Source organism: Mercenaria mercenaria, chromosome 15 (genome assembly GCF_021730395.1).
Source record: "Mercenaria mercenaria strain notata chromosome 15, MADL_Memer_1, whole genome shotgun sequence".
NCBI classification, from domain to species: Eukaryota; Metazoa; Mollusca; class Bivalvia; order Venerida; family Veneridae; genus Mercenaria; species Mercenaria mercenaria.
In genome coordinates, this window is record NC_069375.1 from 35,424,831 (window position 1) to 35,438,191 (window position 13,361).

At 35.3% G+C, this 13,361-nt stretch overlaps 1 protein-coding gene across 2 annotated transcripts; it reads right to left on the bottom strand.

Moving 5' to 3' along the window:
* Positions 1-6,133: 6,133 nt before the first annotated feature.
* LOC123550979 (acetylcholinesterase-like) lies at positions 6,134-12,437 on the bottom strand. Of its 2 annotated transcripts, none has more exons than XM_045339529.2 (3): positions 12,300-12,437; positions 9,026-10,600; positions 6,134-7,365 (listed from the first exon to the last, which is right to left on the bottom strand). In XM_045339529.2, exons 2-3 carry the CDS (start codon positions 10,147-10,149, stop codon positions 7,119-7,121), a joined length of 1,371 nt encoding a protein of 456 aa, XP_045195464.2. In that variant the 5' UTR covers positions 10,150-10,600; positions 12,300-12,437; the 3' UTR covers positions 6,134-7,118. The 2 variants fall into 2 exon arrangements, with proteins under 2 accessions (XP_045195464.2, XP_045195474.2); XM_045339539.2 differs by having other exon boundaries at positions 12,287-12,431.
* Positions 12,438-13,361: the final 924 nt, after the last annotated feature.

Here is a 13,361-nt window from a genome sequence, read left to right on the forward strand (position 1 = left end):
CTGTTGTCTCTGCAAAGACCACTGGCAATTATACTGCTGATTCTTACAGGATAAGAAACCGCACTACTGTTGTCTCTGCCAGGAGCATCGTTAATAACACTGTTGATTCTTACAGGATTAGAAACGGCATTTCTGTTGTCTCTGACAAAAGTATCAGCAAAAATACCGCTAATTCTTACAGGATTAGAAACCGCATAACTGTTTTCTCTACATAGAGCATCGATAATAACATTGCTGATTCCTACAGGACTAGACACTGCATTACTGTTGTCTCTTCCGAGAATATAGGCAATAATACTGCTGATCCTTACTGGATTAGGAACCGCATTACTGTTGTCTCTACAAAGAGCATCGGCAATAAAAACACTGCTGATTCTTACAGGATTAGAAACGCATTACTGTTGTATCTGCCAAGAGTATCGCCAATAATAACACTGATTCGTACAGGATTGGAAACCGCATTACAGTTGTATCTGACAAGAGTAATGGTAATAATACTGCTGATTCTTACAGGATAAGAAACCGTATTACTTTTGTCTCTGCAAAGTGTATTGGCAATAATATTGCTGATTCGTTCAGGATTAGAAACCGTATTACTGTTGTCTCTGTCAGGAGAATCGGCAATAATACTGCTGATTCTTACATGATTAAAAACCGCATTACTGTTGTCTCTGTAAAGACTACCGGCAATAATGCTACTGATTATTACTGCGGATTCTTACAGGATTAGAAACAGCATAACTGTTGTCTCTGCAAAAACTACCGGCATTTATACTGCTGATTCTTACAGGATTAGAAACTGCATTACTGTTGTCTCTGCAAAGACTATCGCAATAATACTGCTGATTATTACTGCGGATTCTTACAGGATTAGAAACAGCATTACTGTTGTCTCTGCAAAGACTACTGGCAGTAATACTGCTGATTCTTACTGGATTAGAAACCACATTACTGTTGTCTCTGCCGAGAGTATCGGCAATAACACTGCTGATTCTTACAGGATTAGAAACCGGATTACCGTTATCTCTGCCAAGAGTATCGGCAATTATACTGCTGACTCTTACTGTCGATTCTTACGGGATAAGAAACCGCATTACTGTTGTCTCTGCAAAGACTGTCGGCAGTAAGGCTACTGATTCTTACTGCAGATTCTTACAGGATAAGAAACCGCATTAATGTTGTCTCTGTAAAAACTGTCGGCAGTAAGGCTGCTGATTCTTACTGCAGATTCTTACATCTGCAAAGATTATAGGTAATAACACTGCTGATTCTTACAGGATTAGAAACAGCGTTACTTTTGTATCTGCAAAGACTATTGGCACTAATGCTGCTGATTCCTACGGGAGTAGAAACAGCAATTCTGTTGTCTCTGCCAAGAGTATCGGCAATGACGTTGCTTATTCTAATAGGATTAGAAACCGCATTACTGTTGTCTCTGTCAAGAGTATCGGCAATAATACTGCTGATTTTTACAGAATTAGAAACTGCATTACAATACTACTGCTGATTCTTATATGATTAGAAACCGCGTTACTGTTGCCTCTGCAAAGAGGGTCGGTAATACTACTGCTGATTCTTGCTGGATGTAAAACAGCATTACTGTTGTCTCTGCTTAGAGCATCGACAGCATTGCTGCTGATTCCTACAGGGTTTGAAACCGCAATGTTGTTGTCTCTGCCAAGAGTATCGTCAATAATACGGCTGATTCTTACTGGATTAGAAACAACATTACTGTTGTCTCTGCCGACAGCATAGGCAATAACAATGCTGATTCTTACAGGATTAGAAACCGCATTACTGTTGTCTCTGCCAAGAGTATCGGCAATATTTCTGCTGATTCTTACTGGATTATGAACCGCATTACTATTGTCTCTGCTAAGAGCATCGGCATCATTGCTGCTGATTCCTACAGGGTTTGAAACCGCAATGTTGTTGTCTCTGCCAAGTGTATCGTCAATAATATGGCTGATTCTTACTGGATTAGAAACAGCACTACTGTTATCTCTGTAGAGAGCATAGGCAATAACAATGCTGATTCTTACAGGATTAGAAACCGCATTACTGTTGTCTCTGCCAAGAGTATCGGCAAGAATACTGCTGATTCTTACAGGATTAGAAACCGCAATCTTGTTGTCTCTGCCAAGAATACTGGCAATAATACTGCTGATTCTTACAGTATACGAAACAGCATTACTGTTGTCTCTGCAAAACGTATCGGCAATAACACTGCTGATTCTTACAGGATTAGAAACCGCATTTCTGTTGTCTCTGCCAGGAGTATCAGCAATAATACTGCTTATTCTTACATGATTAGAGAAACCAAATTACTGTTTTCTCTGCCGAGAGCATCGAAAATATCACTGTTGATTACTAGAGGATTAGAAATTGCATTAATGTTGTCTCTGCCGATAGCATAGGCAATAACACCGCTGATCGATACATGATTAGAAACCGCAGTTCTGTTCTCTCTGCTTAGAGTATCGGCAATACTACTGCTGATTCTTTCAGGATTAGAAACCGCATTTCTGTTGTCTCTGCCAGGAGTATTGGCAATAATACTGCTGATTCTTATAGGATAAGAATCCGCATTACTGTTGTCTCTGCAAAGAGCATCGGCAGTATTGCTGCTGATTCCTACAGGGTTAGAAACCGCAATTCTGTTGTCTCTGCCGAAAGTATCGGCAATAATACTGCTGATTCTTACTGGATTAGAAACAGCATTACTGTTGTCTCTGCGAAGAGTATCGGCAGTAACGCTGCTGATTCTTACTGGATTATAAACCGCATTACTGTTGTCTCTGTCAGGAGTATCTGCAATAATATTGCTGATTATTACAGGATTAGAAACAGCATTACTGTTGTCTCTGCCAAGAGTATCGGCAATAACAGGGCTGATTCTTATAGGATTAGAAACAGCATTACTGAGTATTGAAAATAGTACCGCGTATTGTTACAGTACTAGAAACTGCATTACTGTTGTCACTGCCAAGAGCATCAGCAATAACACTGCCGATTCTTACAGGATTAGAAACAATATAACTGTTGTCTCTGCAAAAAGTATCGGCAATACTATTACTGATTCTTACAGTATTAGAAACAGCATTACTGTTGTCTCTTATTTTGATTGGGATATAACTTTATACCATTTTTGTTTCCTAAATCATTTTCTATCAGAATATACTAAAACTAAACAATCTAATAATATGTTGTTTAAATGAAAATTTTTAATACTCTTTTTTTTCCGTTATACTACTGAACTTCCGGGGATGAGAACTTGATATGCAAGGAGTGCATGTATAAGCAGTTATACTGCAGACCTTTTCAGGATAAGTAACTCCATAGCAATACTCCCTGTGGGGAATCACATATCAAAATAACCTGTAAACGAAAGTAAATTTATGAATAATATTGGATAATATTGAAGCAAGTTTTGCTGTAAATCTGACATAAAGCCTTTTTTATTGCCTCTAATGGCAACATAGATGTATGCAATCTTTACCTTGTTCTTAAAGTGTGAATTTCATAAATGTGCTGCAAGAAATATGAAATATATTGCTAAAATATCGATGGGGTAGATTTTTTTTCAAACACTAATTTCATCGACGCATAGTTTTTACATAGAAACTTTACGAATATATTACAGCAAATTAATTGAATACAATGTAATATTTGGGTTAGTTTTAAGTGGTATTTACAAGTACAACTACTAAATGATATCCACTTATCTTATTCAGAAAAACATATGCCGACCAGTCTTATGCGCTTCAGGACAGCTACAAGACAGAACCGGTAAATGCACATACGTAAGCAAGATTTGGTATGATCAAACGTATGCTGTATATGTCAGCCTTACTTCGGAGGAGGCATTTAATGTTTCTGAACTTTTTAAGATAACACCTGCTAGATATTATACACACGATATACCTGTTGCTCTGAAATCACCATGGCCTGCAGACTGGACAATCGCACAGATATATCATGAAGTAATAAATGGAAGTGAAATGTCTACCGCATTATTAGTGATAATTTGGAAAGAAATATCAAGGATAGAACCGAGGAATATTGTGCAAAACATAAAGAATATGGTCAAGCGAAAATGGTTTTTAGAACGTAACAATACCATAACCGTTCTAAAGGCAGACTTTACGCCATTTAATGATATAACAGCACAGCCGGCCTTTGGCAATCGTACCATAACTTTCAGAAAGCCAAGGTACCGAAAGGTTTACATTAATTTGAAACGGTTGATATTGTTTGAAACACATTTGATTACAAGACATTATTTATGTGACCAAGTCGAACTGAATCAGTTTGATTTTATTCTGAGCAACGACAAGACAGCACTTTTTAATACTTTAACACAGCATGTCATATTTGACGGCCAGTTTATTCTAGTATCGAGTAACACATACGGAGGCGTTCGCGCGAGAATTTGCATCGAAGACTCCCGGATGTACAAAATTGACGCATTGCAGAATAAAGGAGCATTTCCTGAGGTCTATGATCTTCGGTTTGTTGTAGCTGCAGTGCTCTGTGCACTTCTGAACATTCGATTCAAATATTTGTGTTGTTTTTGAAACTGCATAAATTGAAGAACCTTTAAATACAAATGGTACCTTGTGTTAACGGAAGTCATTCTCGTTTTAATACTGCCTTTGTTTATAATGTGGATGCCACATTTTTGTTATGAACATCAAATATGTCTATGCCTTTATAAATCTTTTTTCTGTATAAGTGTTTTCTCATATAATTATCCAAGACTTGAATATTAATAAACATAGTTGAAAATGTTATTGAACTCATTGTTTATGATTTTCTTATTATGCCAAAAATTAAGACAGCATTTGTACAATTTCGCTTAACTATTCATGCTGTAAAAATTCTGGTTTCTATGTGAAAATTATTCATTTTTTGTGTTTCGTCTTTTGTATAATTTTTAGGGTTCCTGTATTTCTTTGTGACCACATTTGTTGTTAAATCAATGATTTGGTAGATTTTACCATGTCTCACCTTGATAAAGATTTCGGGATTAATTTATTAGGCATAAACATTATACAATGTTCATCGCCACAAACTAAAATCAGATATTAAATAAAAAATAAACTTTGATATTATTTACATGGCGTAGTTCTATTGTTCTTGTCATCATGCACAATTTTTTTTGTAGTTTCTTTTACATAATGTTTTTCAGCCGGTATATATTATTAAATTTAAATATTGACAGATTGGTTGGTCGTAGTCTTATTGCAATTTTATTACACCTTTGAGTTAGAAACTTTTGAAATCGGTAGTGTCAATCACGTCTTTATCATAATATGAGACAAACACCATCTGAAGTGTTTTTAGAGTTTAGTATTTAAATATCACGTTTTTTTTTTTGTAAAACATGTATAAAATATAGGAAAAATATTTAAACAAGTTACGTTTCTAAGTGATGGTTTTAGCTGTGTGTTAGAACATAGTGATTAACTGAAAATACCTCGCTTTATTTTATTTAAACTGTGTGTTACTCTTGAAAGAAACGTTGTGATTAATTTGTACTTAAGTACTCCTATTTAATTCATTTCAACTGTGTGGAAACTTTTGAAGACATACAACCTTGTGTTAGCTTTCCACTTGTGACATTTTAGCGAGCTAAAACATCTTTTGTTAACTTCTGTTACAACTTACGTTATAATTATTAAAAAAAATTAAAAAATGACAGTGTGACCATATCGTAACATTTTACAATAGGCGATTCATATTGGAACATTTACATTAAATTGATTCATACAAAAAGCTATAAAATTACATTCCTTTAAAACTACATCCCTTTATGGCATTAACTTAAAAAGTACAGTTTTTTCTGGGTTGACAGGTAGACTTGTCATGCGGAATAGCTAGGGGAGAGGATGATGTACAAGGGACTGTGCATTACAAGACTCCTGCTTTTCCCCTAACATTTTGCCACCACGCCAAATGTGGTAATATTTTAGAAATTAGCTCCGAGTTTTCCCTGTCAGCTATGTATGGACTACAGGGTCTTGTAAATGGCAGATACTGTGTATGGATTTTAAATAGTGAAAATTTGGTAATATGATATTATTGACAAACAATGTCTGCCAAGTCATAATTATGAAAAAGGTCATACCAGTGAAAGTGATCTTAACTTTATATTTATATTTCACAATACTTACAAAAATAGCAAAATCATTTCATCATAAATGTGCAATTACTATTTTCGGCAGATTCCCAAAAGGGATAAGATCAAATTATTGTGCTGCATCTATACATAATTACTAATTGTTTTTCGGGTCTCTGTGTTTATGTGACTTCTGCTGAATCAAAGGAAGACGTTCTCCGCCTGGCTTTCGGAAAGCCCAAAACTGGCATCTACTACATAAAGAGAGCTTGAATTCAGCATGATCAAGTACGTTTAAACGTTTCCCCGTATAACCGTTGCACCTGACGGACTCACCTACCTATGATGTAAATAATACTCATTTTTACCGTTATTTACTCGAGTGCACTATCATATAACATTTTCATCATTGAAAACAGGGTCCTCCGATTATAATTATGGTACGACAATTTTGACAATAGATGCGGTTATATATCAATTTAATGGCACTTTTAGCCGCATCATGAGAAAACCAACATAGTGCATTTGCGAGCAGCATGGATCAAGACTAGCCTGCGCATCCGTGCAGTCTGGTCAGGATCCATACTGTTCGCTAGCGGTTTCTCTAAATGCAATAGGCTTTGAAAGCGAACAGCATGGATCCTGACCAGACTGCGCGGATGCTCAGGCTGGTTTGGATCCATGCTGGTCGCAAATGCACTAATTTGGTTTTCTCGTATGACAATTTTGACACTAGCTGCGGTTATAAATCAATTTAATGACATCATTTTTCATTATGAATAATTTTGACATGACAAGTGTTATAATCGAAATAACGAATAACGTTATTATGTGTACAATTTTCAGTATGTGAGTAAAGAAATGTATAAATTTCCACCGCCTACTTTTGTAACTTTGAACTGTCGTCATAGTTACACACAATTTTACCACTGTCACTGTAGCCAATCTTATATTGTGTTGTCCATTGTTCTGTGTTGATGTCGTTTTAATGAGGGAATTAGGGAGAACAGTTTCGGTCCTTAGGGCACGTTCCTTGATTTTGACGTTCATCATATTTAGATCCTTCACACCTTGCCGATTTTATTATTTGTGGCAATAGATTTGCCCAGAAATTTGCTCTTCGCGTGTTCCAGCGTTGTTTCACATTTGATGATGTCATGTCAGGTGATATCTGCAGATAATGTTGATGTTTCAGGGTGTATGGAATCCAGTCAAGCCCGAGGTCTTCTGGCAAATTCGGATTTCTGAAAAGAGAACAAAGGTGATGGTATTATACTTCGACTGAAAATAAATATATTCATTCATTAAAACACAGAGCATTGTGTCTTAGGTATACAAGAGCCCGTCGAAATGCATGAAAAGAAGACTTAACAGGAAGAGGCAGTGAAGCTGTTATCAAGGATTATGAAAAATTTCGATGTATTGAAATACAGTTAAGTTTCCGGTAGAATGTATTCATTTTCACACTCACGATGATGATGATAATAATAATAATAATAACAATTTTAAAGAGAAGAAGAAGAAGAATATTTTATTGACTTAAACTGTACACAGTTTCTCGTCATACATATATACATATTTACAATAAACATAGCTTAACAATAAGGTCATAGTTACTGTAAAATAAATCAATAATTAACAGATCTATAGATCTATAATTATACCAGTAGTTTGTTCACAAGTTATATACTGAGCTGTGAGGGTGGTTTTCTTCAAATTATAGCAATAATATTAACACATTTTGTCAATCATGGTACTCTTACTTTTATAACGACTATATCTAACTATCTATCTAGCAAAATGTTACCAAAGTAGATGCTCGATTTCCAGTCTACAGTAGACAGGCTGCTCGAAAAAACAATATATAGATCTACTGGTTTTCTCATGGCGCGGCTCATATAAAACATTTTTTTTTTTTTTTTTTTTTTTTTTTTTTTTTTTTCAGAATAAACCCGTAGTAAATTTTACCATATTTGGAACAGTCTACATCGCCAGTCAATACACTATATCGTAAATCGAGTCATTCAATTTGATAACGGTTACATAGTGACACCTCCAAATAAGGAAATCCGATATCACGGTTCATACATATTCGGGCATGCGTAGTCAGTGTGTAAACCAAGCTTGCAACAGCTGAAAAAGGTTAACACATTTGGCAACAGACAGACTAATATAATGTCCTCTAACATGATTATGTGAACATTCATCCTAAGTATGTAACATAGACAGTGAATTAAACGACATAAATTGAAATAATGTATTATGAACAAATTTATTCTTAGTGGCATAACAGTATGCAATACAATGAAAACTGTATAAAATCTAGAAAATATCAGAAGATAAAATTATGTACAAAAGAATAAACGTTATTTGTAATCCGCGCACCAAAACCCTTAAAACTCTTATGTAAGAAAAGTACGGGAAAGCGTAGGATTACATTTAAAAACGAATAATATTGCTTTTAAGTCTGCATGAAATAGTAATAACAGACTAAAGAAAACCGAAGAAAAACCCCAAACATCATATAAAATGTGGAAAAAAAAACCCTACAAAACTATCACATTTTTTGATGTGAAATAAAAAGAGAGAAAAAAAAGAAGGAAGGAAAAAAATGTTGTCAACGAATTTTCATATGAACTACAATGTATACACATCTAAATAGGAAGAAAATGAAACGAATGCAATACCACTTAGTACAGTTAATGCAAAACAATTGTATAAAATAATGAATATATTTTAAATAAGTGTACATAGGAATGACTGTTAATTGCATACTTTTCATCGTACTTTGCATAATTAACACATTATTAGATTATTATTGATGACGCCATTCGTTTTAATTCTGAGTGACCATTTTGTCTTAGATGTGTTTAAAGTAAATGTCTATAAATATATACATCCTACCCAGTTTTTGCGAAATTTGTCCATAACGTCATAATATCTACAGAAAGACGCTCTTCCCATCTCCGCGGTGACGCATGAAACATCTCTTCTAGCTCTTCAGGGTTCTTAAACCCAAACGTAAAAGGAAGATCTTGCCCATGTCCAAGCTTCTTAAACCAAGAAGCTGGCGTGAACGAACTCTTATATTCAGGTTCAATATCAAACATATACATGTAAGTACGTTGATTAGTGGACACATTTGAATGCGTATCCAGTGTCTTGTACAAGTCTCTGGTAAACGATACATCGCCCCACATTGACACAAATTCGTCTCTAACACTGTTACCATCATCTGGACTTTCCCAGTTTGTATATTCCTGTATCACACCATCTATAGCAATTCGAGGTACGTTGTCTCCAACGCAGACTTTTATCATCAAGGGCACTAAAGTTTCTTCAAAGAATGTTCTGTTCGGAGAAAATTCCTCGGCATTAGTCACTCCTGCAAATGGACTAAAACCAAAGCTACCCTCTCCCGAATTAACGCCTGACATTATATCCAAGCTTGAAAAGAAGTCTGCGATTTCGCTTGGGATATCTGTGTTTTTGTCAAAAATGTGTTTAGGGTCGGTAGAAACAAATTTGCCATCAACCGTAGGTAGAAATGGAAATGGACACGATATCAATCCATATGTTGCATTGCTAACGAACTCTACTAACAGATCAGCGGACACTTCTCGTAGACAAGAAACTAAAGCTTCGGAGCTTTCTGTTTCACATTCAGCCAGAGCTCCGAGATGTTTTGCATTTTCAGAATTCTTTCCATTATTTCCCCAAAAATTACCAACACTTCCGCTTTGGCCTATAACTCTTTGAAAAAGTCCTTTATTTCCAGGATATAAGGCTTGATGCATAACACTGGCCGATCCGGCTGACTCCCCAAATAGCGTTACCTTTTCCGTATCTCCCCCAAACGCGGCGATGTTATCATGTACCCATTTTATAGCCATATGCTGGTCCCATAAGCCATAATTTCCTGGTGCATTTTTGTCCCCTGTCGCAAGAAACCCCCAAACAGACAATCTATAATTGAAGGTTACCACTATTACATTTCCATGAATAGCCAAGTGGTCTCCTACGTTCATGTCAGCGAAGCCAAAAGTAAAACCACCTCCTTAAATCCAAACCATAACTGGCAACAACTCATCCTCTGGTTTTCTTTCAGGTGCGTAGATATTTAGATACAGGCAATCTTCATCGTATGTTAATCTTTTGCTATCGAATAGTCCTAGCATTTGAAGACATACGTTATTGTGTTTAAAGGCGTCCAAACGTTCTTCGAGTGGAGATTTCGGAACTGGATTTTGGAATCGCAATTTTCCTATCGGTGGTTCAGCAAAAGGTATTCCAAGAAATTTGTGAATTTTGGAAGATTTACCGAGAAATGTTACATCTTCCACTAATCCATTGATAATCCCAATGTTTGTGTTCACGGAGACTGTTTTAAGTTGTTCTGACATCCCTATAACAATGGAGAGTACTGGGAGAAGATATAATGCTTTAACTGCCATTGCACACTGCTTTTTACTTGCTGATCTGTAAAATAAAGCACTGTACTTAGTAACAATTCACAACTGTACTGGCATCAATTATAGCATTAAATAAAACTACTGATTTGTCGTGTCTTCGCACAAAGCATGATTAAGGGCGACTTGACACGACGTTTTATACCTGTCAGCACGACATTTTGCTTCAGAATATTTTAAGCATCCGTCGTATCGGACAGAGGAAACGACTACTGTCAGTGAAAGTACGAGATAGATCATCACTGGATGATGCGGATGTTACTATAAACCTATAGTACATTGTATTATGATTGTGAACAGAAGCAGCAGGGTTAAAATGTTCTAACATACAAGATGAGGCAGTATTAGAAGATACCATAAGTTATAGTCAACTCTACAGGCCACAGGTAACCAATTCCGGCTAGAAAACTGCTCCTGGAATCAAGGTAAATAGCAAATCTTATAAGTTTATTCTGCGTGACCTGCAATTTGTTACTGAATTCTTGCGTAACAGAATAAAACCAAACAGATGATGCGTAGTCAAAATGACACTGTATAAGGGACATAACCGATAACTTCTTGGAATGCTGGGTAAGAAAATCGAGTTTTCTATAAAGAAACTTCAATCTTGCATTGGCCTTCTTAATTACATACATAACCATAGACTCAAATGACAAACTCTGGTCAAGGTTTGCACCTAGATATTTAACCGTGTCCTTAGGCTCAATATGATGACCTTTACAAGTGACAACAAGTTTAGGCAAAGACTTGACCCTGTGTTTGGAGCCGAAAAGTATAGACTTTTGAAAATGAATCAAAACGAATTTAAGTAACAGTTCTTTGAAAATGGTGAGTTTTTAAAGGCGCTAAACTGTCCAAAAGTGTGACTCCCTTATGCAGGCATTTTTTCGGAACTAAATAGATATATCTGTATACTGACAACTGCTTTGTAGAGTAATATAAAGGTTCTATACATTTTAAATAACTTCTTTCTATGATTTGGCATTGTTTGAATCTTTTTTCCCGAAATGTAAGGCTAAGAAGTCTGTATTTCAAATCACGTTTTAGGTACGACTTTTGGTCGCACTGTGTTATAAAAAAAGTCGAATATAAAAGTGTTGTAGCTGGTCTGCAATCTTAGTTTGAAATCCTCGTTTAAGGTACTCTATGACGTTCGGATCAAAATTTTTCTAGATTAAACACTGATTTTTCAAAACTCCAGAATGTACGTAAATAAAGAAGGTAGAGTCGTGTGCTTGATTTATTTTGGTTAGACTTATTTGCACAATTTGTACCTCACACTTTTCGTAATGAATATATATGTGTGCTAATTTTTATTTTTACATAATTCCTCATGACTATAAAGAGATCTGCGCATTACACGCTAATTTATGTGGAATCATTTTATGTGTCAGACGTTTTAATATCATATTTTTCTTTAGTAAATTTTGCATATAAATAAATTTACTCACGGGCTGCCATTAATATATAAAACAATTTTCGTTTCTGTATACCGAGTCCAGATTGTATTGAACTGTATCCGGATAAATCACGTTACGCTATTACTCCCGGCTTATCAAACGTGCAATAGTACCTTAATTTTAGAACGTACTTTTTGATATGGTTCCCTACAATCTCATACTTTCGTGCAAATAATAACAGTCTTATAGATTGATTAAAGATTTTAATAAGTTGTTATAAAATAATATAAATATACCTGACTGCATTACCTCAGTATGCAAACCACGGCCACAAGCTTTAAGTCCAACTTTGCACAGATACGCATAAACTGGTTAAAATGATAAGATTCGAATGATTTTAAACATGGATCTATTTATAATGGATGATTTGCCCTCACACAGTTTCCAATAACCTTCACGCTACTGTGAACAGGCTGTACTAAATATAACCCATTATTCATAATCTATACGTTATACCCTCCAATGCAATTATTCACGTTTTCCATCGTCTGCTCCAGTTCCCGGATAATTATTTTACCGCGTTTTCTTCTTGCAATTCACGATTTTGTCATGTTTTCAGTGCACTATTTAAGAGTTTGTTAACTGATAAATCTTCGCTGAGGTTGAATATTTGACAGCATAACAAGTATTTTGATTATTTGTTTATTCTCGTTAGAAAAATCAGATGAATATTCAGTTTTTGGACTGCAGAAAGGGACATTCAATCTGATACTCAACAAAAAAGTGGCAATTTCGCTGATTACATTTTTTAAATATATTTTCCGTAGTGTTTTGTCAAAATGAATATTTTGAGTTTGAAATTTAGACGAATGTAACGGGAATGTCTTAGAATTTATCAACATACTGTTTCCACAAAATGAGACATTTCATATTGTTTAAAGTTTTAATTTTGGCTAGAATATCTTGTACCAAGATTATTGCCATGGTATGGCTCATCGACGCTTAGGATATATGGTACTACGGAATTACAAAATATCTTGTTTTATTTTCGGCTTACTGTGTATATGAATTAGTGGTAATGTTGGCTACAATTTATCTGTAAACATTTTTAATATCGTTAGTGGCGGACTATTTACGTATATAGCAAAATTGCACGTGAAGAACTACATAATCCTTTGTGATTTGGTTCCTGTAACCACAGTGTTGATTTTGGTAGTGTCAGGTCACGACGTGTTCGTGCAAATGGTGCAACAATTACTCCGTCTGGTCAGAATGCTCAAACAAAGAAAACTTTTATATCAAAATCTATTATCTCTGAAAGGATTTTTGTTTTGTATATATTTTCAGTTAGTTTTATGGTACTTGTGTACA

What these genes read in the sequence shown, in the direction of transcription:
- LOC123550979 (XM_045339529.2), bottom strand. Translation starts at nt 10,149, where the DNA reads ATGAACGTAGGAGACCACTTGGCTATTCATGGAAATGTAATAGTGGTA. An exon ending in ACAAATTTCGCAAAAACTGG is followed by an intron (nt 7,366 to 9,025) that starts GTAGGATGTATA and finishes TTCTCTTTTCAG; the next exon opens with AAATCCGAATTTGCCAGAAG.